At 50.6% G+C, this 26,407-nt stretch overlaps 1 protein-coding gene across 1 annotated transcript; it reads left to right on the top strand.

Moving 5' to 3' along the window:
* Positions 1–1,054: 1,054 nt before the first annotated feature.
* LOC144947797 (transcription cofactor vestigial-like protein 2) lies at positions 1,055–26,407 on the top strand (the record flags this gene model as incomplete). Its single annotated transcript, XM_078877150.1, has 3 exons — positions 1,055–1,246; positions 23,685–24,012; positions 26,367–26,407. Coding segments are annotated over 3 exons (561 nt in total), but the record flags the coding sequence as incomplete, so codon positions are not given.

Below are 26,407 nucleotides of genomic sequence, written 5' to 3'. Positions count from 1 at the left end.
AGAATATGTATTCCTGCAGTCACGAAAGCTTTAAGTCAAGATATAATGAATCGATGAAGGTTCGGTTTCACGTGCGAGGAGGAAACCGGAGCACCCGGAGAATCCCCCACGCCTTGCACGAGGGAGCAACGCTCTATCCCCGTACAGATGGAAACAAGAGGGCGATTAGCTCACTCGCTGCACCGCTACCCCCTGGCCAGCCCCGGGTGAACGTGGCAACGTCCTCGACGCCCACGGGCAGAAGGGAGTTTCACATCATCCGTGCGGTGATCCACCAATCCCTCGCTTGCTGCCTCCACAGTGCTGCACTACAGACAGCCACGGGCATAGCCACCACGAACGGAACGTGTTCACTCTCAGATCTGTACTTTTAACCAAATATAAATGATAAGCCACAAGTGTGTGTGTGTCCACGTGTGTGTGTGTCCACGTGTGTGTGTGTTCACGTGTGTGTCCACTTGTGTGTGTCCACTTGTGTGTGTCCACTTGTGTGCGTGTCCACGTGTGAGTGTCCACGTGTGTCCACGTGTGTGTGTGTTCACGTGTGTGTGTGTTCACGTGTGTGCCCCAACAGCCTGCTACGGCTGTAGCAGTAAGGGGGGTGTCTTTGTCTCACGTGTCCGTGTGTTGTGTCTGTATGTATCTCGAACATCCTCCACCACCACCGCCACCACCGCCGCCACCACCGCCACCACCACCACCACCACCTCCACCACCATCACCACCACCACCACCTCCACCACCTCCACCTCCACCACCACCACCACCGCCACCACCACCACCACAGAAGCTGCAGCTCTTCCCGGGAAAGATGAGCGACTTGTTCGAGGGCATCAACGCGGGCAGCAGCGCCCCGCACGAAGGGCAGCCCCCGCCGCCCGAGGGCAGCCGGCACGCGGCGAGAGGCGGCGGTGACCGAGCAGACCCCGAGGAAGGCGGCACAGACGAGGAGACAGCAACAACAACAACAGGAGCAGCGGCTACAACAACAACAGCAACAACAACGGCGGCGGCGGCTTCGTCAGCATCGGGAGACGCGTCTCATCATCATCATCATCAGCAGCAGCAGCAGCGGCACGAGAAGGAGCGAGTGCCCGCGGCGCAGTACCTCACGTCTCGCTGCCTGCTGCTCACCTACTTCCGCGGGGACATCGCCAGCGAAGTGGACGAGCACTTCAGCCGCGCGCTCAGCCAGCAGCCCCCCGCGGCGACGGGGACGCGGGCGTCGACGCCGGGAGCCGAGCAGGCAGAGCGCAGTGAGCGGCGCGCATGGAAAGGTGCGTGGGGTGGTGGTGGTGGTTGTTGTTGGTGGTTGTTGTTGATGGGTGGTGGTTGTTGTTGGTTGTTGTTGGTGGTTGTTGTTGTTGGTTGTTGTTGGTGGTTGTTGGTGGTTGTTGGTGGTTATGTTGGTTGTTGGTTATGTTGGTTGTTGTTGGTTATGTTGATTGTTGGACTATAAAATAATATTATTTTGTAATTATCAGCGAAACGTCGTACTACTCAAATTTTAAAATGCTGTTGATTCTCTCTTCAGCACACCGGTGGGCTAAAGAAGTGAATTATTTTGTCCTTTGAAAAAACGTGACACATTTTTTACTGATTGGCCGTGTCGGGTGGTGGAGGGTTACGACACATTTATAAATAACGCGATCTGACCCAAAAACCTATATTATGAATAATATTGGTCGGGAAAGCCTGCTACGTGTTAAATTGTTGGTTATGTTGGTTGTTGTTGTTTATCTGTTCAATCGCCTGCAAAGGGGACACGTGGCGAGCGTACATTTTTTTAGTTTTTACTTTTGAGAAATCGATTCTCAAGCACGTGCGGACTTCCACGTCCACGCTGACGGTGAGAATTGGTGCACGAATCGTGAGCGCAAATCGTCGATGAGATCCGTTCGCTGCCCTAGCAAATGGGTAACGCCGTCCCAGCCCCTGAGTGAACGTAGCAGAGCCGGGCGTGGTGTGGGTGGTTGGGGAATAGGGAACCCAACGGCTTACCGACTCTGCACATCACTGGCCCACGTGCGTCGCGTAACGAGAACGCGCGGTCACGCAATCTCTCGCGACAAACGGCGGCCAGAAACACTTCACGTGGCCTTTCAAATTAGTACCAATTAATAATTGCAATCACAGCCACGGTTGGCCCACAGACGCGGCTATCACTTGCAAAACGCCCCCACCGCTCCCCTCCACGAAGGCCTCGGCAAGGTAAGGTAAAAGTGTAAAAACAACGAGCCTACCTTTACCCTACCTTTTACTTACCACAATACAATCACTCTACCCTACCTTTTACCATTTAGCAGGTAAGGTAAAAGGTAAAAAGCAACGAGCCTACCTTTAACCCTACCCTTTACCCTTACCCCTTGGCATATCGACACATTTACCTTTACCCTTTTACCCGGTAAAAAGGGTACAATTACCTTACCTTGCCAAGGCCTACCTGCACCTGCCGGGGGAGCGGTGGCGCAACGGTTAGCGCCAGGGCGTTGACGAAGCCCCCAGAGGGGGGGAGGTTCGGATTCAGGCTCACGGCCAACATCGGTGCGACGAACATTCCGACACCGATTCCATGGGCTCTCACTTAGGTCGACTCAGCATTCAATGAGCCACCTGGCAGGGCAACGGAGTGCAAACGTTCGCACCGGGGAGACAAAGGCGGTCGGGGTCACCCACCCCCTGCTCGTGTGCCGTGCTCGCTAACGGCACTTGCCTCAGCAGTCTGTGGAGGCTGTACGGGGCATCTTTGTCTTTGTGTGAGAGGCGAGAAGCGCCCAAAGGAATTATCCCCGGTCGCGTTAGATCTTAATGTAATGTTTATATAATATACTTCAGTGTGTATATATATAACATACATATCTACGTAGATAGAAAGATAATGAAATTTTTACTTTTTATTTTTTTATTAATAGAATAATTTTATTTTATTATTTTTAATAAAATAATATTATTTTACTTTTTTTTAAATCCTTTATATTAAGTTCGCTTGCTTGCTTAGGACCGTGCAAATCTTTCGGTCGTTTTTTAACCCACTTCCCGTGATCCAATCGAGCTGACATTTTGCACACAGACTCGTTGTGCGTGACAATGCATTTTCGTGAAATTCCTAAATTTTACACTGTTTAGGGAAATTTTTAAAAATATTTAATTACCAATTGTTTAATGCTGCCAGACAATCATCTGACCCATAGGTGGCAGCCATCTCAAGCCAGAGGACGAGAGGACTCTAGCCGCCCCGATGCCACGCATATAAAGGATTTATAGTGAAAAACTTTGTTTTTACGGGTTAATTTATTTCTATCTACGTGACTTTTCCGAAAGACCCAAAGAGTATATTAAAGCGTGCTAAACATATATCTGCTCGACCCGAGCTATCGGTGTGCTGATGCTCGCATTGTCATGGTGCTGTCTGCTTTTTTGCGACCTCTGGTCTCACGCTGATGGTGAGAACAAGTCCATGAAGGAAGGCTGCCCCTGGTGTAGGACAATCCGTTTCAATGACAGATGCTCGTAGATTTTCAGAGCATGTTTTTTTTCTTCTTGGTTCTTTCGGTAAAGTCACGTAGAAGGGAAGTAATAAAATAATAAAAATAAAACATAATAAAACAATTCTCACGACGTTTCGGCCACAACGCAAGCAGCCGTCCTCAGGCCTGAGGACTTCCCTTCTACGTGACTTTACCGAAAGAACCAAGAACATGTATATAAGCTGGGTTGGAAGGGGGGAAGAAAGGGGGAGCCTTAACAAAAGAATATGCATATCAAGAGGAATTTAGCATATTTATGGGAAATGCAGGTATGTGATTAGTACTGTATTGTATGTTTAGCCACGAGCAGTGTGTGTGGTCAATGAAGATCTGATGCCTTGAAAAAGGTATCAATGTAGTGTTTGAACATCTTACCACTTTCCTGTTATATTGCCAGAATGGCTAAAACCAATTCTTGATTTTTCATCATTTTTGATACTCGCAAAAAGCTCCCATCGACATTTATACACACACACACTCGTCTCATTACGTGACTTCTCTTTCCGCTTGTCATTTAAAACAAGTGTGGCTTGAAGGCGAACTAGATGATGTTAATTCAAGTGAAACAAATCTGAGATTACGGTCGTTCATGCACGGGGAGAAGGAGGAGGAAGTCGCAGCTTGGAGGGCACACGCGGGTTTCAGGCACGTCACGTTGACCCCCATGTCACATTGACCCCACCTCACATTGACCCCCACATTGACCCCCACATTGACCCCAACGTCACGTTGACCCCCACGTCACGTTGACCCCCACGTCACATTGACCCCACCTCACATTGACTCCCACATTGACCCCCACGTCACATTGACCCCAACGTCACGTTGACCCCCACGTCACGTTGACCCCCACGTCACATTGACCCCACCTCACATTGACCCCCACATTGACCCCCACGTCACATTGACCCCAACGTCACGTTGACCCCCACGTCACGTTGACCCCACGTCACGTTGACCCCCACGTCACATTGACCCCACTTCACATTGACCCCCACCTCACATTGACCCCCAGGTCACATTGACCCCATGTCACATTGACCCCACGTCACGTTGACCCCACGTGACATTGACCCCACCTCACATTGACCCCCACCTCACGTTGACCCCGCGTCACATTGACTCCTCGTCACGTTGACCCCACGTGACATTGACCCCACCTCACATTGACCCCCACGTCACGTTGACCCCCACGTCACGTTGACCCCCACGTCACGTTGACTCCACGTCACATTGACCCCCACGTCACGTTGACCCCCACGTCACGTTGACCCCCACGTCACATTGACCCCACGTCACGTTGACCCCCACGTCACATTGACCCCACTTCACATTGACCCCCACCTCACATTGACCCCCACGTCACATTGACCCCCACGTTGACCCTCACCTCACATTGACCCCCACGTCACGTTGACCCCACCTCACATTGACCCCACGTCACATTGACCCCACGTCACGTTGACCGCCACCTCACATTGACCCCCACATCACGTTGACCCCCACGTCGAGCCTCGCCACGGAGCGGCAGCCAAAGGAGGGAGAACCACACCGCGGAGATGGAGCCACGAGGGTGCCGCTACAGTGGCACAATATTAATAATAATAATCATCATCATCTATTGCTCACTGGGCCTCGGGGGACCTTCGTCCAGCAGTGGATAAATCGTGGCTGGACTGTAGATGTGTAATCTCTGGGTTACTCACAAGCTGCCCCCAATTATCATTATTATTATTGGCGCGTTGGATTTTATATTAAAAACATTTTATTTATTTGAGGTTTTTTTTTTTAATCTACAAATCGCAGCTCAAGTCTCGGAATCGCCACCACGGGCGCCGTTTCCCCAATCGGTCACCCATCCAGGTTACTAACCAGGCTGAACACCGCTTAGCTTGCAATCGCGGACGTGCGCGGCGGTTGTGGTGGTGGCGGTGGTGGTGGCGGTGGTGGTGATGGTGGTGATGGTGGTGGCGCTGGTGGCGGTGGTGGTGATGGTGGTAGTGGTGGTGATGGTGGTGATGGTGGTGGCGCTGGTGGCGGTGGTGGTGATGGTGGTGATGGTGGCGGTGATGGTGGCGGTGATGGTGTTGGTGATGGCGGTGAAGGTGGTGATGGTGGCGGTGGTGGTAGCGGTGAAGGTGGTGATGGTGGCGGTGGTGATGGTGGTGGCGTTGGTGGTGGTGATGGTGGTGGTGACGGTGGTGGTGGTGATGGTGGTGGCGGTGGTGGTGGTGGCGGTGGTGGCGGCGGTGATGGTGGTGGTGATGGTGGTGGCGGTGGTGGTGGTGGCGGTGATGGTGGTGATGGTGGCGGTGATGGTGGTGATGGTGGTGGCGGTGATGGTGCTGGCGGTGGTGGTGATGGTAGCTGTGGCGGAGGTGGTGGTGGCGGTGGTGATGGCGGTGGTGGTGGTGGCGGTGGTGATGGTGGCGGTGGTGGTGATGGTGGTGGCGGTGGTGATGGTGGTGGTGGCGGTGGTGATGGTGGTGGCGGTGGTGGCGGTGGTGGTGGTGGTGGTGGCGATGGTGGTGGTGGTGGTGGCGATGGTGGTGGTGGTGGTGATGGTGGTGATGGTGGTGGTGGTGATGGTGGTGACAGTGGTGATGGTGATGGTGGTGACAGTGGTGATGGTGATGGTGGTGACAGTGGTGGTGGTGATGGTGGTGATGGTGGTGGTGATGGTGGTGACAGTGGTGGTGGTGATGGTGGTGATGGTGGTGGTGATGATGGTGGTGATGGTGGTGATGGTGGTGGTGATGGTGGTGGTGATGGTGGTGATGGTGGTGATGGTGGTGGTGATGGTGGTGGTGGTGATGGTGGTGGTGATGGTGGTGGTGGTGATGGTGGTGGTGATGGTGGTGGTGGTGATGGTGGTGGTGATGGTGATGGTGGTGATGGTGGTGATGATGGTGATGATGGTGATGGTGGTGATGGTGGTGATGGTGATGATGGTGGTAACGGTGCTGATGGTGGTGGTGATGGTGGTGATGGTGATGGCGGTGATGGTGTTGGTGTTCACGCACGCTGCGCCCGCTGGCGATGCGCACGAGGGATCTGGCACCTTGCGTCCATCAAGCCGCGGAATGTTCCGATGTTTGTTCCAATAAATACGACACTCAGAGGTCATAGTTCTTCTGCTCGTTGGTGCGGGCGAGGGGGGGGGCGGTGGTTACGTGCGGAAAGTGGGGGGGGTCTCCCCCCCCCCTCTTACCTTCCCCCCCCTTCCCCCCTTCACCCACTGGGAGGATTCACTCACAAACTCATCACCTTGAGTCCCGTATCTAACGCGGAGCCCGCTCGCCAACAATCATAGTAAGAACAACAATCATAACCATGACATCTGCTCACCCAGCCGTCATTGCGAGCTCGACTCTGCACTGCTGATGAGGCCCAGAATGTCGAGACCACTGCAGAATGGAGATTTTACTCAAGCAGCGTTTGCTGAGGCACACGTGGGGAGGATCTCCATCCGGCAAAGCGCACTAAATTATCAATGAATCATCATCGTCGTTGTTCAATACTAACACACTGTCGTCCAAATGGTCATTGCCTCTCTGGCAGCATTCGCCGATGGTTACTCATAGTTATTAAATCATGATGCATTCGCTTCAATTATTTTCATTCGACGTTTATTTTACTCTGTTACGCGGATAACGGTCCCGTTGAGTCAGCTGTTGCCCGGATATTTTACACGGGGGATCCGTGGGGCTGCTTGAGTACAACAACAACGACAACAGCAACAACAACAACAACAGAAATGTCAATACTGCCGAGAATGAGTACAGCAGGGTCCTCAAGGAATATCGCACAGCTAGCGAACGCGGTATATATAGGGGCGTCACGGTGGCTATGAGATGTTAACTACCTCGCCTGGTATACAGGAGGTCGTGGGTTCGATTCCAACACTGACGCCTGCTGCTGTATATTTGGAGTTTGCGTGTCTCTCTCTCATCATCATCATCACGGTGGCTAGGAGATGTGAATTACCTCGCCTGGTATACAGGAGGTCGTGGGTTCGATTCCAACACTGACGCCTGCTGCTGTATATTTGGAGTTTGCGTGTCTCTCTCATCATCATCATCACGGTGGCTAGGAGATATTAACCACCTCGCCTGGTATACAGGAGGTCGTGGAATCAATCCCGACCCTGACGCCTGCTGCTGTATATTTGTGGTTTGCGTGTCTCTCTCTCTCTCTGCCCGTGGTCGCGGGTCCTCCGGTTTTTCCCCTCCACATTTAGAAACACGCGTTCAGAGTATTTGCCTACGATACATTACCAAGTGATAAGCCTTGAGCCATCGTTTGTGATAGCCAGATTGCTGCCGAAAAACATCTACATGGCTCAGTGGGGCCTTACCGGGTAAAAGAAAAGAAAACTAGTAGTAAATATTAATAGTAAATCGTTATAACGATGTTAATATTCACCATTGGAACCGCATTTGCCATTAAAAATATGATAATTGTTTTTTTACCCTTCTATCTGGCAACAAAACTGACACCTTTTTTTACGAGGAGTCATGTTTACATAGACCACAATACCTGCAGTCATAATGCAAACAAAAAACATAACTATGATAATGTGCACTGTCCTTGATGTTGGCGTCATCTGGTCCAACCCATGTGAGACTAGGCTCTAAGGAAAGCTGTCTCGGGTGTGGACCAATCAACTTCAAGGACAGTGCACATTATCAGAGTTATGTTTTTGTTTGCATTATGACTGCAGGTATTGCGGTCTATGCAAACATGACTCCTTGTAAAAAGGTGTCAGTTTTGTTGCCAGATAGAAGGGTAAAAAAACAATTATGATGTTAATATTCATACTAATATAGTAACTGAGCACAATAAAGGTCTTTGGGTTAGATCGCCTAACGATAAATGTGCCGTATGCCTCCACCACCCGACACGGCCAGTAAGGTTTGTCACGTAAACAACGCGGCAATTAAATTTCGATTTAAAGCTTTCGTGACTGCAGGGATTCATATTCTTGGTTCTTTCGGTAAAGTCACGTAGAAGGGAAATAATAAAATAATATAAATGTAAAACAAAAAAAATTCTCACGACGTTTCGACTGCAACACAAGCAATCATCATCAGGTTATCAGGTGATGATGATTGCTTGTGTTGCAGAGAAATGTTATTGTTTTATATTTATATTATTTTATTATTTTCCTTCTACGTGACTTTACCGAAAGAACCAAGAATACAACGCGGCAATTAGTTTACTACTTCAGCCCACCGGTGTGTTGGAGAGCAAATCCACAACACTCACAATTTGATTTCGATTTAAAGCTTTCGTGACTGCAGGGATGCATCTTCTTGTCTGAATGACTGTCTTCCCGACAGACCTGCTCTTCACCTGAGGACGGCTGCTTGCGTTGTGGCCGAAACGTCGTGAGAATTATTTTATTATGTTTTATTTTTATTATTTTATTATTTCCATTCTACGTGACTTTACCGAAAGAGCCAAGAAGACTCACAATTTGAATACGACGTTTCGCTGGTGTATGCGGCTTAAGGCACACTGAATATCGCGTGGGACGTAATGGGTCAACGGCGACAGATGGAACTGCATCTTCGAGGCGCGCGGAGGTGGTGGGAAGGGGGGGAACGCACGACGGATTCGGAGAGCGAAACACGTTGAAGAAGAGCAATTAAACGAGTGAGCATTGCGATGCGCGCCGTTCGCGAGTGCGTCTGTGAACGTAAAACAGGTCAAGCTAAATATGTCTCACGCATCCCATCAGCTGCACGCAAGGCCTTCCGGGAGCGCATCATTTCAGCAGCATTGATTCAGCACAAGCAAGTTCTCGTGTACGGGTTCGACGCTGAGGGTCATTGCCCGAACCGTCGCCAATTTTACGCGCCCCTTCCCCCCTCTAACCCAGCTTAAATATACGCTGCCAAGCCTGGTTGTGCCCATTCAGACGCTGTCTCCCCGATAGACCTGTTCTTCACCTGAGGACGGCTGCTTGCGTTGTGGCCAAAACGTCGTGAGAATTGTATTTTATTATATTTTATTTTTATTATTTTATTATTTCCCTTCTACGTGACTTTACCGAAAGAACCAAGAAGATGAATCCCTGCGGTCACGAAAGCTTTAAATCTAAATTTTACATGTATTCGTTTTTTTCTCAGGCCACGGTGTGTTTGACGAATGCGTCGAGTTGCATTGCTGACTATAACCCTACGCGTCGTCAAAACTTTCGCCCCGTAACTTCCAAACGCACGTGACGCTTTCGTAACGCACCACCGATCGTGATGGACGATGTCCCGGTGATGTCTGGAAGATGGTGCAAGCCATATGGTGGAGCGGTGGCGCAGTGGTTAGCGCAATGCGATATGATTCTGGGCGTACCCGAGTTGCCTTCCCGGCCACGACTACCACCAGTGAACGAGTCCCGTGTCTCCCCTAGATCGACTCAACCTTAACGGGTGCTTGGTGCATGTGAACATCGTCACTGGGGAGACAAAGGCGGTCGGGCGTGGTGCTGGTCAACCCCCCACCCCCCCACCGTGTCCCGTTCCGAGCTTCATAGGTGCACCCTTACAGCATTTGCCCCAACAGTCTGTTAAAGGCTATACGGATGATCTTTGCTTTTGTATGCGTGTGTGCGTGTAGCGGTATAGTTTAACGAATGTGCAGTAGGTATATTCAAGTATATATATAGAAAAGAAATACAAGTGGTTAGCGCACATCCCCTGCGAACGCGGCCACCCGAGTTCGACTCCCGGCCACGCTTGATAGCAGTAACGGCGATCTCGGCCTTAAACGAGTAAGCTGCACAAACAAATCAGTACCTGCGTAAACATCATAACCGGGTACCTGGTGCCATGCGTAAAACATGGCCACTAGGGAGACAAATGCGGCCGGGCGCGCGTGACGTTGCCCACCCAAACCCAGCGAGTGTCACGTGCCGGCCTTCAAAAGGTGCTTGGCCGAACAGCACTTGCCCCCAACAGTCTGCTGAGGCTACACGGGGCTTCTTTGTCTTCGTGAGCGGTTGTGTTAGGACGCATATCTGGCACGGGGAAAACGACGCGGTGGGAACGCGGGGTAATGATATTTGTTTGACAGGGAAACGCGACCCGGGCAAGGCGAATCGTGAGCGCCTATAAATACACATGGGCAGAGGAGCAAAGGCAAAGATCACCCGTGTAGCCTTGACGGACTGTTGGGGAAAGTGCCGTTCATCATGCGGTCGCGTCCCACAAGCGGGTTGGGTGGCCATCACCTCGCCAGACCGCATTCGGCTCCCCAGTGGCGATGTTTAAACACCGCACCAGGGACCCTCATTTGAGGCTGAGTCGACCCAGGCGACGCCCCATGACCGCTTCAGATAATCGTCGCTGGTGTTGGCCGTGAGCGGGTTCGTGGCACAGGGTGCTAACCACTGCGCCACCGCTCCCCCACACACGACGACAAAGATCCCCCGTGTAGCCTTAACAGACTGTTGGGGAAAGTGTTCCAACATACACACACACACAAACAAATGCACACAACGCCATGCGCTACAAGTGATTTGTGTTTTAAGCACGGAAAGATGTATAGAGTATACACACCCAGGCACAACGGACACACGAGTGATGTGTTGTGCTTACACATGTGTAGGAATACAGTAAAACACACGTTCAACAGAACGTACGAAGTAGTGTGTTGACATTTGTTTAGACACACGCATATACACAAGAGACAAAGAACTCCCATGAAACCTTAATAGACTGTTGGGGTAAGTGCTGTGAGCGAGCAGCACCTATTGAGACCGGGGTGTGGGTGGTCAGCACCACGCCCGGCCGCCTTTGTCTTCCTAGTTCTGATTTTTTTTTTTACACACCGCACCAGGTTCTCGCCTTCATGCTGAGTCGACCTAGGAGAGGCCCGGGACCGGTTCAGATAATCATCACTGGGTGTTGTTGGTGGAGAGCGGGAATCGATGTCAGTTCGTTGGGATTCCTAGCACAGAGCGCAAACCGCTGCGCCACCGCTCCCCCGCTAAGAGAGAGTAAACCACCATCATCACGGGAACTCCCATCATCATCCTCACAGCAGCCGCAGCAGCTTTTGGTTTTCCGTCGAACAGAGACGGTGGACTACGGCATCGCGCGGCGCTTTCAGGTGCGCTGCTTTCGCGGCCGTCTGGAACGTTCTTCCGTCCGACATTAGAAGACCGCTGGAGCCGTGCGCTTTTAAAATCATCTCGACTGAAAACGCATTTCCGCAAAGCTGCTTTTGGTGTTCAGTTTGTTGCCTTTCCCCCCGCGGCACCTCCGATTAGCGCGGCTGGTTGCGTACGGCGCGAAGGAAGTTCAACATACAGCACACACACACAGAACAATGCAGTATGTGCAGCTAAATTTCACCAACGTGTTTGTTTCTTGTGACCCGCCCAATTGTCAATGTGTCACGTTCTCCCGATTTGCGTTCACGGTCACGGCAATGTTTGCGCTTCAAGCTCAGACAACCATCCATCCTCGAGCGGCCCGTAACGCGCCGAGACGCGGGGAGGCGCGCAGTGGTACTCGTTTGAGGCCGAGTCGACCTAGTGGAGGCCCGGGAGCGGGTTTCGGATAATCGCCGTTGTCGTCAGCGGGAATCGTCGAACTCAGCTCGCCGGGTTCGTAGCGCAGTGCGCTAACCACTGCGCCACAGAGCCCCCTCATCACTCGCATACAATGATAAAGACCCCCCGTGTAGCCTCGTAACAGACTGTTGGGGCAAGTTCTGTTCGCGAGCACCTAGGAAGGCCGGCACGGCACACGAGGGGGTGGGTGGCCAGCACCACTCCCGGCCGCCTTTGTCTTCCTCGTGGCTAAGTCGACCTAGTGGGGGGGGGGGGGGGGCCCAAGACCGGTGACGAATAATCGTCAAGGGTGTTCGCCGCGAGCGAGAATCGAACTCGATCGCCGGGATCCGTAGCGCAGCGCGTTAACCGCCACGCTACCGCTCCCCATAACGCGCACACACAAAGACAAAGCTCCCCCGTGTAGCCTCAACATACCGTTGAGGCAAGTGCTACTCGCGAGCACCTCGGAAATGTGGTACAAAAATGAAAGACAAAGATCCCCCGTATAGCCTTAACAGACTGTAGGGGCAAGTGCTGTTAGCGAGCACCTATGAAGGCCGGAACGATACACGAGGGGGTGGGTGGCCAGCACCACGCCCGACCGCCTTTGTCTCCCCAGTGGCGATGTTTACACACCGCACCAGGTACTCATTTCAGGCTGAGTCGACCTAGGGGAGGCCCAGGACCGGTTCAGATAATCTTCACTGGTGTTGGCCGTGAGCGGGAATCGAACCCGTGTCTCCGGGTTCATAGCGCAGCGCTCTAACCGCTGCACTACCGCTCCCCACACACACGCACACAGACACGCACGCGCACGCACGGAGCTCGCCTGTCTTGTAACACATCTTATCTACGCATATAAATGTCAAAATAAAGCGAAGGCGAGTGCCTAAGAAGCGCCAGGGTGGGCGCGCATCTCTTCTGGAGAGAGAGAGGGGGGGGGGGGTTGGGGGGGGCAAGCAGACTTCCTTGGCCGCTCTCAAATTCCTAACCCGTCCGCTCAAATTGATGTCTGTTGTATCGAGTCTGTCGGCCGTCCGCGTAAATAGAGAGCCCCACTGACTGATTTATTGAACAACTGACTGATTTATCGAACGCGTGATTGAGCGGCGGAGTGAACAGATGTCGGGGGGGGGGGGCGGCGTTGAAGAGCGGTGGTGCCTGCCGTAGTGCGAGGACTGTGCCACAATGCCAGGACGACCTGACCTGTGACCTCTATTCGTTCTAGATTTGAAGCTTTCGTGACTGCAATGATTCATATTCATAGGTTTTTTCGGTAAAGTCACGTAGGTAAAATTTTTTTTAAAAAAAGTAAAATTAAAATAAAATTAAAATCACGACGTTTCGGAGGCAACACAAGCTTCCGTCTTCAGGTGGAACCGTCACAGCACGATAGCTGTATCAAGTTAGAGAAATTCCAAGTAAACAGTCCTTGTATATATACTCTATTCGTGGCCGCGGCTAACGTCCAGAAGTCGAGCGATCTTGTGCGTCTTTGCCGCGTGTCCGCCCTTGACGAACGGCGACTTGGACTGCCATGGTTTTTTTGGCTGCAGCAGATCTCGACATTGGCATGAAGTCCACCTGCACACATTGTGATGCGTACGATTAGAACCGGAATTTAATCGCAATTTTGGCCAGAATGAAAGGCCACCCATGGGGATACAATTTCTCTGGACGACAACAAAACTCCATTGCTACAGGATATAATTGTTGTATGTATACTGTTAGGTTTTTTCGGTAAAGTCACGTAGGTAAAAAATAAAATTTAAAGTTAATAAAAGTAATAATGGAAATAAAATAATAAATCACGACGTTTCGGTGGGACCGTCACAGCTAAAATTGCTGCATCAAGTGAGGAAAATTCCAAAAGACCAGCCCTTAAATACAAGTTAAGGGGGGAGGGGCTTACCTACGTGACTTTACCAAAAAAACCTAACAGTATGAATCCTTGCAGTCACTACAGCTTCAAATCTATGTTGTATGTATGTCGATCTTCTTTTCGCACCGTACGTTGCCAACCGTGCCGATGGGGGGTGCGTTTCTGGGCATCGTCGGGTTTGGATCATTGTGACCCTGGATCTGGGTTTTTTTTTAATCAATCGGAATGTCTGGACTTCTTGAGCTGAAAGCAAGATCTCGCCTGCTATTTGTTTTTTTCAGTAAAGTCACGTAGGTAAAATATTGCTGGAGCAGTTACACCTGATGACGGAGGCTCGTGTTGCTTTTAAAACGTCGTGAGTTAATTTATTTACATTTTTTACCTACGTGACTTTACCGAAAAAACCATCCTTGCAGTCACGAAAACTTCAAATCTAAGATTTGGCCTCTCCGTGACTCTCTGTGCGATGCTGCTCACTTCGTCCGCGTGTGCGTGGTTTAAAACTAAAACAATTTTATTTATTTTACCAGGTAACCAGGTAAAGCAAACTGAGCTGTTTAGATAGTTTTTGAGAAGCGACCTGGCCGTCATAAATGATCACTCAACGAAGTGGCTTATCATCCTGCGGAAATTTATTGCAGCCAAATAATCTCAACGCGTGACGTTGATTTTAAATGCGGAGGGAAAACCCGGAGGACCCGAGAAAAATCTACGTGACCACGGGGAGAGAGACACGCAAAGTACAAATATACAGCCGGCGTTAGGGTCTGGATTGAACCCACAACCTCCTGTATACGGGGCGAGGAAGTTAACATCTCCTAGCCACCGTGATGATGATGATGAGAGAGAGAGACACGCAAACTCCAAATATACAGCAGGCGTTAGGGTCTGGATTGAACCCACAACCTCCTGTATACGGGGCGAGGAAGTTAACATCTCCTAGCCACCGTGATGATGATGAGAGAGAGAGACACGCAAAGTACAAATATACAGCCGGCGTTAGGGTCTGGATTGAACCCACAACCTCCTGTATACCAGGCGAGGTAGTTAACATCTCCTAGCCACCGTGATGATGATGATGAGAGAGAGAGACACGCAAACTCCAAATATACAGCAGCAGCATTCAGGGTCGAGATTGAACCCACGACCTCCTGTATACCAGGCGAGGTAGTTTACATCTCCTAGCCACCGTGGCACCGTAACGTCGCATGTGTCCCCCACGAATGCCATCCGTCTGGATGCTATTGCCTCGCTTGCCAGCTGCGTGGATGGTGCCTGAAGGGTTTCGAGTTTGATTCGCTTGTCCGACGCACGCATTCAAGTGCCAACGCCGCGACCTACAATTACGATGATCGTCACCTTTCCGCCCAAACATTCTCACGCTCGGAATCCGTGAAGATTGCAGTAATTATTGCGCAGCACTTCGTATAATTAGTACGTTTGATTTATTTATATATATATATATATATGTTTAATGTAATTGAGCTTAGTGGTTGGCATTGCCTCCGTTCCAGATTGGCCATGGGGGATGCATTCCTGAGTTTAAAGAGCGTCAACGTCTCTAGTTGAACATCGCGTGTGTAAAACGTACACCGTGCTATCTCTACTTGATGTAATAAAACGTATGGTATGTTGAAATACGTGCGGGGAAAAACATAATTTGATCCTCTCCTGCTGATGTTTACAAACCGCACTCTTCTCGGAATGAAATGTAGTTGTCAAATATTAATACATAATATATATATAAACACTATTGCTGAGCACAGGGCACAAATGCGCATAATGTCAAGCGGCCAGTAACAAACAACGTTGTTATTAAAGTTGTAATATACGAGAGTTATTAACACGGTTCTTGGATTGGGCGAGGTTATTTATCGTCAGAGCTTGAGACCACGATGGTGGTGGTGGTGGTGGGAGGGAATTCCAGAGTGGAGCAATGCGAGGGAAGAAGTAAAGAGACTGAGGGGGTGAGTGTGTGGGTGTGTGGGTGAGTGAGTGAGTGTGTGGGTGTGTGAGTGAGTGAGTGGGTGGGTGTGTGGGTGAGTGTGTGGATGGATGGGTGAGTGAGTGGGTGAGTGTGTGTGTGGGTGAGTGAGTGAGAGGGTGAGTGAGTGAGTGAGTGTGTAGGTGGATGAGTGAGTGTGGGTGAGTTTGTGTGGTTGAGTGAGTGAGTGAGTGTGTGGGTGGGTGGGTGAGTGAGTGAGTGTGTGGGTGAGTTAGTGAGTGAGTGAGTGTGTGACTGGGTGAGTGAGTGGGTGGGTGAGTGAACGCGTGAGTGTGTGGTTGGGTGAGTGAGTGTGTGGGTGGGTAAGTGAATGTGTAGGTGGGTGAGTGAATGCGTGGGTGGGTGAGTGAGTGTGTTTGGTGGGCGAGTGAGTGAGTGTGTGCGCAGGTGGGTGGGTGAGTAAGTGGGTGGGTAAGTGAATGTGTAGGTGGGTGAGTGAATGTGTGGGTGGGTGAGTGAGTGTGTTTGGTGGGCGAGTGAGTGGGTGTGTGTGTAGGTGGGTGGGTGAGTAAGTGGGTGGGTAAGTGGAGCGGTAGCGTAGCAGTTAACGCTGCGCTAAGAACCTGTCGACCCGAGTTCGATTCCCGCTCACAGCCAACACCATTGACGGTTATCTGAATCGGTCCGGGGTCTCCCCTAGGTCGACTCAGCCTTAAATGAGTACCTGGTGTGATATGTAAACATCACCAGTGGAGAGACAAAGGCGGCCGGGCGTGGAGCTGGCCACCCACCCCCTCGTGTGCCATTCCGGCCTTCATAGGTGCTCGCTAACGGTACTTGCCCCAACAGTCTGTTAAGTCTATACGGGGGATCTTTGTCTTTGGTTGAGCGAGTCTCTGAGTGAGTGTGACCTGCAGTGTGGTGAATGAGTGGGCGAATGAGTGTGTGAATGAGTGTGTGAATGAGTGTGTGAATGAGTGGGTGAATAAGTGGGTCAACGAGTGTGTGAATGAGTGGGTGAATGAGTGGGTGAATAAGTGGGTCAACGAGTGTGTGAATGAGTGGGCGAATGAGTGTGCGAATGAGTGGTTGGCTAAGTGGATGAGTGAGTGTGTTTCTGTGACCTGCGGTAGTGGCGGTGCATGGATGAGACGACACAGTTCGAACGGACCGCGTCCTCCAACTTACTGATTCAAGTTAACAAATGAGATTATCAATAACACACACACATATATATACACATATCTTTCTAACACGGTTCCGATGTCAATCCACTGGTGCATGCCAGTCGTGCGCTGGCAAAAGTGGAGTCCTTTCGTGTCGTTTGTTTGATTTTATTCTGTTTGGAATAAGTCGCACATCAAATCGTTTATTTGTCCAGGAAAGCCTCGCAGAGGTTCGGAATTCCTCTGCGCAAGAGGGCGCCGCTTGGCCCGGTTGTTTTTTGTGGTGGGAATCAAACCGACCCGCTCCCGTGTCGTGCCCGCCTTAATAGGCGCTGCTCACCAACAGCACTTGCCCCAACGGTCTGTTGAGGCTATACGGTGGGATCTTTGTCTTTGTGTCTGCGTGTTGTGTCTGTCCGTGCACGCCTCGACCATCAACCACCACCACAGATAATCCAGTGAGAGCGAACAGCACTTGCCCCAACAGTCTGTTAAAGGCTATTGGGGGGGGGTCTTTGTCTTTGTTTTTTTTGTTGGCTGTGCCTCTCGGGGTGGAGTGGTGGCGCTTTGGTTGGCGCGCCGCGTGAGGAACTCGGTGATCCGAGTTCGATTCCCGGCGACGGTTAACATCGGCCGACTGAATGAATACCTGGGGGAAACAAAGACGGTTGGGTAAACAAAGACGGATGGGCGTTAGCTAAAGGCACTTGCATGCCTTGTGGTTGTGTGTGCAAACCAGTGCTGTATGTGTGTGCCTGCGTCTTCGTATCGGTGGTGTAGCGGGTAGCGCGCTGCTACGCTACGAACCCGGCCACCCGAGTTCGATTCCCGCTCACGGCCAACGCCAGTGACGGTGATTTGAACCGGTCCTGGGTTTCCCCTAGGTCCACTCGGCCTGAAAAAACGGGCACCTAGTGCGGCGTTTAAATATCAGCGCTTGAGAAGACAAAGGCGGCCGGGCGAGGTACTGTCCACCCACTGTCTCGCGTGCTGTTCCGGCCGTCACAGGTTGCTGTTCGCTAACAGCACTTGCCCCAGCAGTCTGTTAAGGGGCCGTCCATAAATGACGTCACGCACCTAGGGGGGGGGGGTCAGAAATTTGTGACGATGTGTAACGAGGGGGGGGGGTTGAGAAATGTGACGTCACATCAAAACGCGCAACTTTAAATAAATATAGACAACACGTTCTACTTAATTAAATAGACTTTTTAATAAATGTTTTCTCCTACAACATCAGAGTGCAGCGCCACATTAAATACGCACTACAATGACAATAGTTTAAAGCGATTTAAAGCATGTTTTTTTTTTGGGGGGGGGGCAGAGATTTGTGACGTCATATTTGAGAGGGGGGGTCTGACTTTGTGACGCTGTGTGACGAAAGGGGGGGGTCAAAAATCGTCCAAAATCGCGTGACGGCACTTATGGACGGCCCCTAAGGGCTAATAAGGGGGACCTTTGTCTTGTGTGCGTCTGTGTGTGTGTGTGGATGTGTGTGTGGGTGTGTGTGGGTGTGTGTGTGTGGCTAAAGCACAGCAAGTTGGCACAGTAAGGGGCACAGGTGGTGCATCAGCCAGTCATTTCAGTCATCTCGGTCATCTCGGTCAGTCGACCCTGCCAGCGGGCGTTCGACACTTCACGTGGCCTCAAGGTGCACATGGCCTGGCACAAGCGTCGTGGTGACGTCACCGCCACTTAGTGGCGAATGGCGGTTGTTGTTTTTGTTTGTGGGTATGTGCGTCTGTGTGTGTGTGGGTGTGTGTGTGGGTGGGTGTGTCGGTATGTGCGTCTGTGTGTGTGTGGGTGGGTGTGTGTGTGGGTATGTGCGTCTGTGTGTGTGTGGGTGTGTATGGGTGTGTGTGTGGGTGTGTGTGGGTATGTGCGTCTGTGTGTGTGTGGGTGTGTGGGTATGTGTGTGGGTATGTGCGTCTGTGTGTGTGTGGGTGTATGTGTGGGTGGGTGTGTGGGTATGTGCGTCTGTGTGTGTGTGGGTGGGTGTGTGTGTGGGTATGTGCGTCTGTGTGTGTGTGGGTGTGTATGGGTGTGTGTGTGGGTGTGTGTGGGTATGTGCGTCTGTGTGTGTGTGGGTGTGTGGGTATGTGTGTGGGTATGTGCGTCTGTGTGTGTGTGGGTGTGTATGGGTGTGTGTGTGGGTATGTGTGTGGGTGTGTGGGTGTGTGTGAGTGTATGTGTGTGGGTATGTGCGTCTGTGTGTGTGTGTGTGGGTGTGTGTGGGTGTGTGTGTGGGTGTGTGTGTGGGTGGGTATGTGCGTCTGTGTGTGTGTGGGTGTGTGTGTGTGTGGGTGGGTATGTGCGTCTGTGTGTGTGTGGGTGTGTGTGTGGGTGGGTATGTGCGTCTGTGTGTGTGTTGGTGTGTGTGTGTGTGTGTGGGTCTGTGTGTGTGTGTGTGTGTGAGTGTGTGTGTGGGTGTGTGTGTGGGTGTGTGCGTCTGTGTGTGTGGGTGTGTGTGGGTGTGTGCGTCTGTGTGTGTGTGGGTGTGTGTGTGTGTGTGGGTATGTGCGTCTGTGCGTGTGTGTGTGTGGGTGTGTGCGTCTGTGTGTGTGTGGGTGTGTGTGTGGGTGTGTGGGTGTGGGTATGTGCGTCTGTGTGGGTGTGTGTGTCTGTGTGTGTGTGTGTGGGTGTGTGTGTGTGCGTCTGTGTGTGTGTGGGTGTGTGTGTGGGTGTGTGGGTGTGGGCATGTGCGTCTGTGTGGGTGTGTGGGTGTGTGTGTGTGCGCACGTGTGACGAAACCGCAGCCGTGAAGTTCACCGTGCGATGTTTTGAATGAAACAACGCAGCGACCAGCAGGCACGCCACGGCATTCATCATCATCACCACACTCGCCCGGAGGCGACGGCACGACCCCCACCCCCCCGTGTCGTCTGCGATGACTGCCCGGGGGGTAGTTGAAGTTGCGTGGTCGTCACCGCGCCCGGCCGCTTTTGTCTCGCGCAACTCACCAGGCACTCGTTTTTTTAAGGCCGAGTCTACCTAGTGGAGAGTCTACCTAGCGGAGACTAGGTAAGACACTCTACTTGCAGTGCCGGATAATGCCAGTAGCACAAGTAGCTACTACACATGTAGTAGCTACTACACGTGTAGTAGCTACTACACGTGTAGCAGCTACACGTGTAGTAGCTACAACACGTGTAGTAGCTACTACACTTCGGCAACAAAGATCCCCCGTTTCTATAGGAAAGGCACTATAACAGAAGGTGGGTTAAGATGTCACAACACCAAACTGAAACCTTTTGCAAGGAATCATGTCTGCATTCACCAGACGCATCACTTTGTGGAAACTAACAAACAAACCGTGCCCCACGTTTCGCCTTCGACGATTTGCGTTCACGGTCACGGCAATGTTTGCGTTTCAAGCTCAGACAACCATCCATCCTCGAGCGGCCCGTAACGCGCCGAGACGCGGGGAGGCGCGCAGTGGTACTCGTTTGAGGCCGAGTCGACCTAGGGGAGGCCCGGGAGCGGGTTTCGGATAATCGCCGTTGTCGTCAGCGGGAATCGTCGAACTCAGCTCGCCGGGTTCGTAGCGCAGTGCGCTAACCACTGCGCCACAGATCCACATTACTTGCATACAATGATAAAGACCCCCCGTGTAGCCTGTAACAGACTGTTGGGGCAAGTGCTGTTAGCGAGTTGCACCTGTGAAGGCCGGCACGGCACACGAGGGCGAGAGTGGCCAGCACCTACGGACTTGCACACGCGAGCACGCACACACATTCACGTCGAGTGGCATGCTCCGAATCTATTGCTGTATACACAACGCCCGCAACGGCGTTGTGTATGCTAAACATCACCCGAAACACATAGGCGATGTCTAAAGCTTTTAGACATCACTCTGGGAAATGTCATTGATGTCACGGATGCTTCTCGTATCGTCACCACCAGCACCAGCACCATCACGACCACCGCCAAGCGAGCACAGACACGGTCACCCTTCTCAATATTATGACGTGTGCCCGTTGAGGCTGAGATTAACAATAAACAATGGGCAATGATTAACGTTGCCCGAAGTGTTGTAAGTTCTGTTCTGTCCTTGCGTATGCGGAGGTGCTGCTGCTGCTGCTAGCCACAACGAGAGGGATTCCGCAGAGAGAGAGAGAGAGGAGAGTTCGCGTCTTCTTGGTTCTTTCGGTAAAGTCACGTAGAAGGGAAGTAATAAAATAATAAAAATAAAACATAATAAAATAATTCTCACGACGTTTCGGCCACAACACAAGTAGCCTTCTTCTGGCCGAAACGTCGTGAGAATAATTTTATTGTTTTATTTTTATTATTTTATTATTTCCCTTCTATGTGACTTTACCGAAAGAACCAAGAAGATGAATCCCTGCAGTCACGAAAGCTTTAAATCGAGAGCTCGCGTCGTTTTGATGATCCTGCTCCTCCGTTGAAGGAGCGCAGTGGTTTTACGATATGCGTCCATAGCTTGAGCGTTATGACCAAAATCGCGTGTAACTCTGTGTATCTCACTGCATCGCGCGCTTTCAGATGCGCTTCTGCGGCCGTCTGGAACGCGCTGTCTTTCGATGTAAGGAAGCCACTGGGCGCTATGCACTTTTAAATCATCATCGAGATTGACAAACACATTTTCTCAGAATAGATTGCTGTGATTAGTTTGTTGCCCTTCCCACGCACCTCCGATTAGCTCGGTTGGCTACGTACGGTACTAACGAAGTTCAACGTACATATATGCATATATGCGTGTCTCTATGGGTCTCTGTGGTCTTACTGGTGAAAAATGTGGGTTCGCATGGCTGCAACCGCACGGCTGTGACTTGCGTCTTGAATTTTACATTTGTCAAGGAGAAGTGCGCATCGGCCCGTTGATGTTCTGATGCCTACGCACTTGGAGGAGCGGTGGCGCAGTGGTGAATTATAGCAGAAACTAACCTCCCCCATTAACCACGGTGGCTAGGAGATGTTAACTACCTCGCCTGGTATACAGGAGGTCGTGGGTTCGATCCCGACCCTGACGCCTGCTGCTGTATATTTGGAGTTTGTGTGTCTCTCTCTCTCTCTCATCATCATCACGGTGGCTAAGAGATGTTGACTACCTTGCCTGGTATACAGGAGGTTGTGGATTCGATCTCGACCCTGACGCCTGCTGTGTATTTGGAGTTTGCGTGTCTCTCTCTCTCTCATCATCATCATCATCACGGTGGCTAGGAGATGTTAACTACCTCGCCTGGTATATAGGAGGTCGTGGGTTCAATCTCGACCCTGACGCCTGCTCTGTATTTGGAGTTTGCGTGTCTCTCTCTCTCTCATCATCATCATCATCACGGTGGCTATGAGATGTTAACTACCTCGCCTGGTATACAGGAGGTCGTGGGTTCGATCCCGACCCTGACGCCTGCTGTAAATTTGGAGTTTGTGTGTCTCTCTCTCTCTCATCATCATCACGGTGGCTAGGAGATGTTGACTACCTCGCCTGGTATATAGGAGGTCGTGGGTTCAATCTCAACCCTGACGCCTGCTGTGTATTTGGAGTTTGCGTGTCTCTCTCTCTCTCATCATCATCATCATCACGGTGGCTAGGAGATGTTAACTACCTCGCCTGGTATACAGGAGGTCGTGGGTTCGATCCCGACCCTGACGCCTGCTGCTGTATATTTGGAGTTTGTGTGTCTCTTTGCGCGTTCGCGTTGATTTTTCTCCGGGTCCACCGATTGTTCCCTCCACACGCGTTTAGAGCATTCGGCTGCTATCCATTTCCACGTGGTTGAGCTGTCATTTGTGATAGCCAGATCGCTTGTGAAAACGACCTACATCGCTCAGTGGGCCTTACCAGGTAAAATAAAAATTAACCCGTTAAAACAAAGTTTTTCACTATAAATCCTTTATATGCGTGGCATCGGTTTTATTTTATTATTCATTTCTGTTTTTCTTGAGTAAGAGTTTCATTTTTATCACATTGGTATTTTAAAATAAGGAAAGTCGTATATAAGGATTATAAGGTTTTCAGTTTTGTATGATTGTTTATATTGTACATTTTTGTTGTTTTCTTGAATAATTTTCTGTGTTTAGGAAAAATATATGATTGTGTTTGTGAAATTTTTTTTTTCCTAAAAATTGTAAAATTTTTGAAAAAATTTTTCACGAAAATATATTGTCACGTACAACGAGTCTGTGTGCAAAATGTCAGCTCGATTGGATCACGGGAAGTGGGTTAAAAAACGACCGAAAGATTTGCACGGTCGTAAGCGCGCAAGCAAGTGAACTTAATATAAAGGATTTAAAAATAGCGAAGAACACTGTTTGGATACCAAGTCCCGTGACTGACTGATCACCTCCCCCACCCCGTGCCCCCCCCCCCCTTCCAACGTATCTCCCCACCACAGACAGACTTCTCTCTCCCATGACCCAGAGGAATTTCCCTCCGTCCTTCTGGAGCAGTAGCACTTACCACCACGGCACGGCCACCGCACCAGGCATGACGCTGGGCACTCACCCAGCAGACCTCGCATTCTCCCTGGAGCCCTACCCGGGCATGCACCACCACCCTCACCACCACCACCATCACCACCACCACCACCACCCGCACCACCCCCACCACCACCCGCACCACCCGCACCACCACCCGCACCACCCGCACCACCCGCACCACCACCTCGTGCAACAGCAGCAGGAGGTGGCGGCCGCGTGGCATTACCCGCTGTCGAGCCAAGCCGGCGCGTACTCGCGAGGGGTCTCTGACCTCTACTCGGCCGGCACTCATCCCTTTGACCCCCTCTACGGGCCTCTGCTGGTGCCGCCGCCGCCGCCGCCGCTGCGGCCAGCGAGGCTGCCACCGGCCCTGGGTCCCGGCTGCGACCTCGGCAAAGCCTCGGAGAGCCCCGTGGGAGGCCCGTGGGGACAGGCAGGATTCGCAGCTCACAGCCCCGTGGAGGTGGCGCAGAGTTTGAACGCGGAAGCCGGTGAGTGAGTGAGTGGCTTTTGGGACCGTTCGTAAATGACGTCAACGCAGCTGGGGGGGCGGGGGGGGGGGTGTCAGATATTTGTGACGATGTGCGACGAGGGGAGGGGTGGGGGTTGAGAAATGTGGCGTCACATCAAAATGCGCAACTTTAAATAAATGTAGACAACACGTTCTACTTCAATTTCGATTTAAAGCTTTCGTGACTGCAGGGATTCATCTTCTTGGTTCTTTCGGTAAAGTCACGTAGAATGGAAATAATAAAATAATCATTTTATTATTTCAACACGTTCTACTTAATTATATAGACTTTTTAATAAATGTTTTCTGCTACAACATCAGAGTGCAGCGGCACATTAAATACATGGTACAATGACAATAGTTTAAATCGATCTGAAGCATGTTTCATTTTTGGGGGGGGGGGGCAGAGCTTTGTGACGTAATATTTGAGGGGGGGGGGGTCTGACTTTTTGTGACGCCGTGTGACGAGGAGGGGGGGGGTCAAAAATCATCCAAAATCGCGTGACGTCATTTATGGATGGCTCCTTTGCCGCTACAATCGCACGCCGATAACCAGACGTGCTTATGGAACATTAGTTATCATATTTATGAATAACAACAGGAACATTCTTTCATCTGTCAGTTTCCTTAAAGGTTAAATAAAAAGTTACAAAAGGTTAATTAAAAAATTTGGTGCGCTATGAATAAGGGTCATTGCCCGAAACGTCACATATTAGATATGTTCGATCACGTTTTTGATTAACGTGTTGAATTGTTTTTGTTGCTTTGTTATTTGTGCTCGTGCACCGCTGCCAACGCAGCCGTTGATGAGTCACTGGATGTGAAAACCCAGCCCCAGAGCTTGCCTTGAATCGTTACCAATGGCTGCTGAATTTACGCGTTCCCAGAAGGCCGTGCGTGCAGCTGATGGGATGTGTAAAGAAACACACTTAATTACAGGGATTCCTTCTCGATTTGAAACGTTCGTGACTGCAAGAATCCATACTCGTTGGTTCTTTCGGTAAAGTCACGTAGGTAGAAGAATAAAATGAAACAAAAACGAATATATCACGACGTTTCGATCGTCATCAGGCGCAAAAAATAATCCAGCAATGTAACTGCTGATATACTATTTTTTGTTTCATTTTATTTTTGCTACCTACGTGACTTTACCGAAAGAACCAAAAAGTACAGGGATTCCTCTACTTACGAACGAGATAGGTTCCAGAGGTCTGTTCGTAAGTCGATTTGTTCGTAAGTCCAAATTTGCTCCCGTCGATTCCAAACGTGTTGTACGGCGTGTACACTAAACACGGGGGAATGACATTAAATGTTGTATAATTCTAGATTTGAAGCTTTCGTGACTGCAAGGAATCATCTCATTAGGTTTTTTCGGTAAAGTCACGTAGAAAGTAAAATAAAATAAAAACAAAAATCACGACGTTTCGGAGGCAACACAAGTCTCCGTCATCAGGTGGGACCGTCACAGCCAGATTAGCTGTATCAAGTGAGGCAATGATTCAAGATGTAATCCCTTAATTCAAGATGCAATCCCTTAATCCCATCGCTCACCCTTTTGGCCTCGCCCCCCCTCCCTCCCGATACGTTCCTTTCATTGGCTACCATAGTCTGATGAGCTCCCCCCTCCCTCTACCTCCCCCCTCAACTCGCTTTTAAGGGATTACATTTTGAATCATTGCCTCACTTGATACAGCTAATCTGGCTGTGACGGTCCCACCTGATGACGGAGACTTGTGTTGCCTCCGAAACGTCGTGATTTTTGTTTTTATTTTATTTTACTTTCTACGTGACTTTACCGAAAAAACCTAAGAAGAAAAATGTTGTATAATTTACTGGAGTTGTAGATGCCACTGGTTAACAACGCTTTATAATCCACCATTGGAACCTCCTTTGCCAGTAGCTTTGAGTTGTGCGCCTTTTGGCATCATCTGGTCCAACACCATGTGAGACTAGGCTCTAAGAAAAGCTGTCTCGGGTGTGGACCAATCAATTTCAAGGACAGTGGATACATTATCAGAGTTGTGTTTTTTGTTTGCATTCCGACCGCAGGTATTGTGGTCTATGCAAACATGACTCCTTGTTAAAACGGTGTCAGTTTTGTTGCCAGAAAAAATGGTAAAAAATCAATTATCAACGCTTCATAATGTCCACTTTGCTGTCCATCGTAATGCTGTGGACGGTTCATGTGGAGACGCGGAGACATGACGGAGACATCGCCTGCGTGTCTATCGTGTCAGCGATATCCTCCGCAGCGAGACGGTTACGTTGAGTGAAATAATTCGAGACCTCTAACGGCGCGTGATGTGTGCGTCCGCGCACGCGGTGTCTCCGCAGCTCGGCGCTACGGGCTCTGTAGCTCGTCACTCATGAGCTGA

The sequence above is a fragment of the Lampetra fluviatilis genome, chromosome 47 (genome assembly GCF_964198595.1).
Source record: "Lampetra fluviatilis chromosome 47, kcLamFluv1.1, whole genome shotgun sequence".
Taxonomy (NCBI): Eukaryota; Metazoa; Chordata; class Hyperoartia; order Petromyzontiformes; family Petromyzontidae; genus Lampetra; species Lampetra fluviatilis.
Note: the sequence above shows the minus strand (reverse complement) of the source record. Positions and strands in the feature narration are given on the sequence as shown.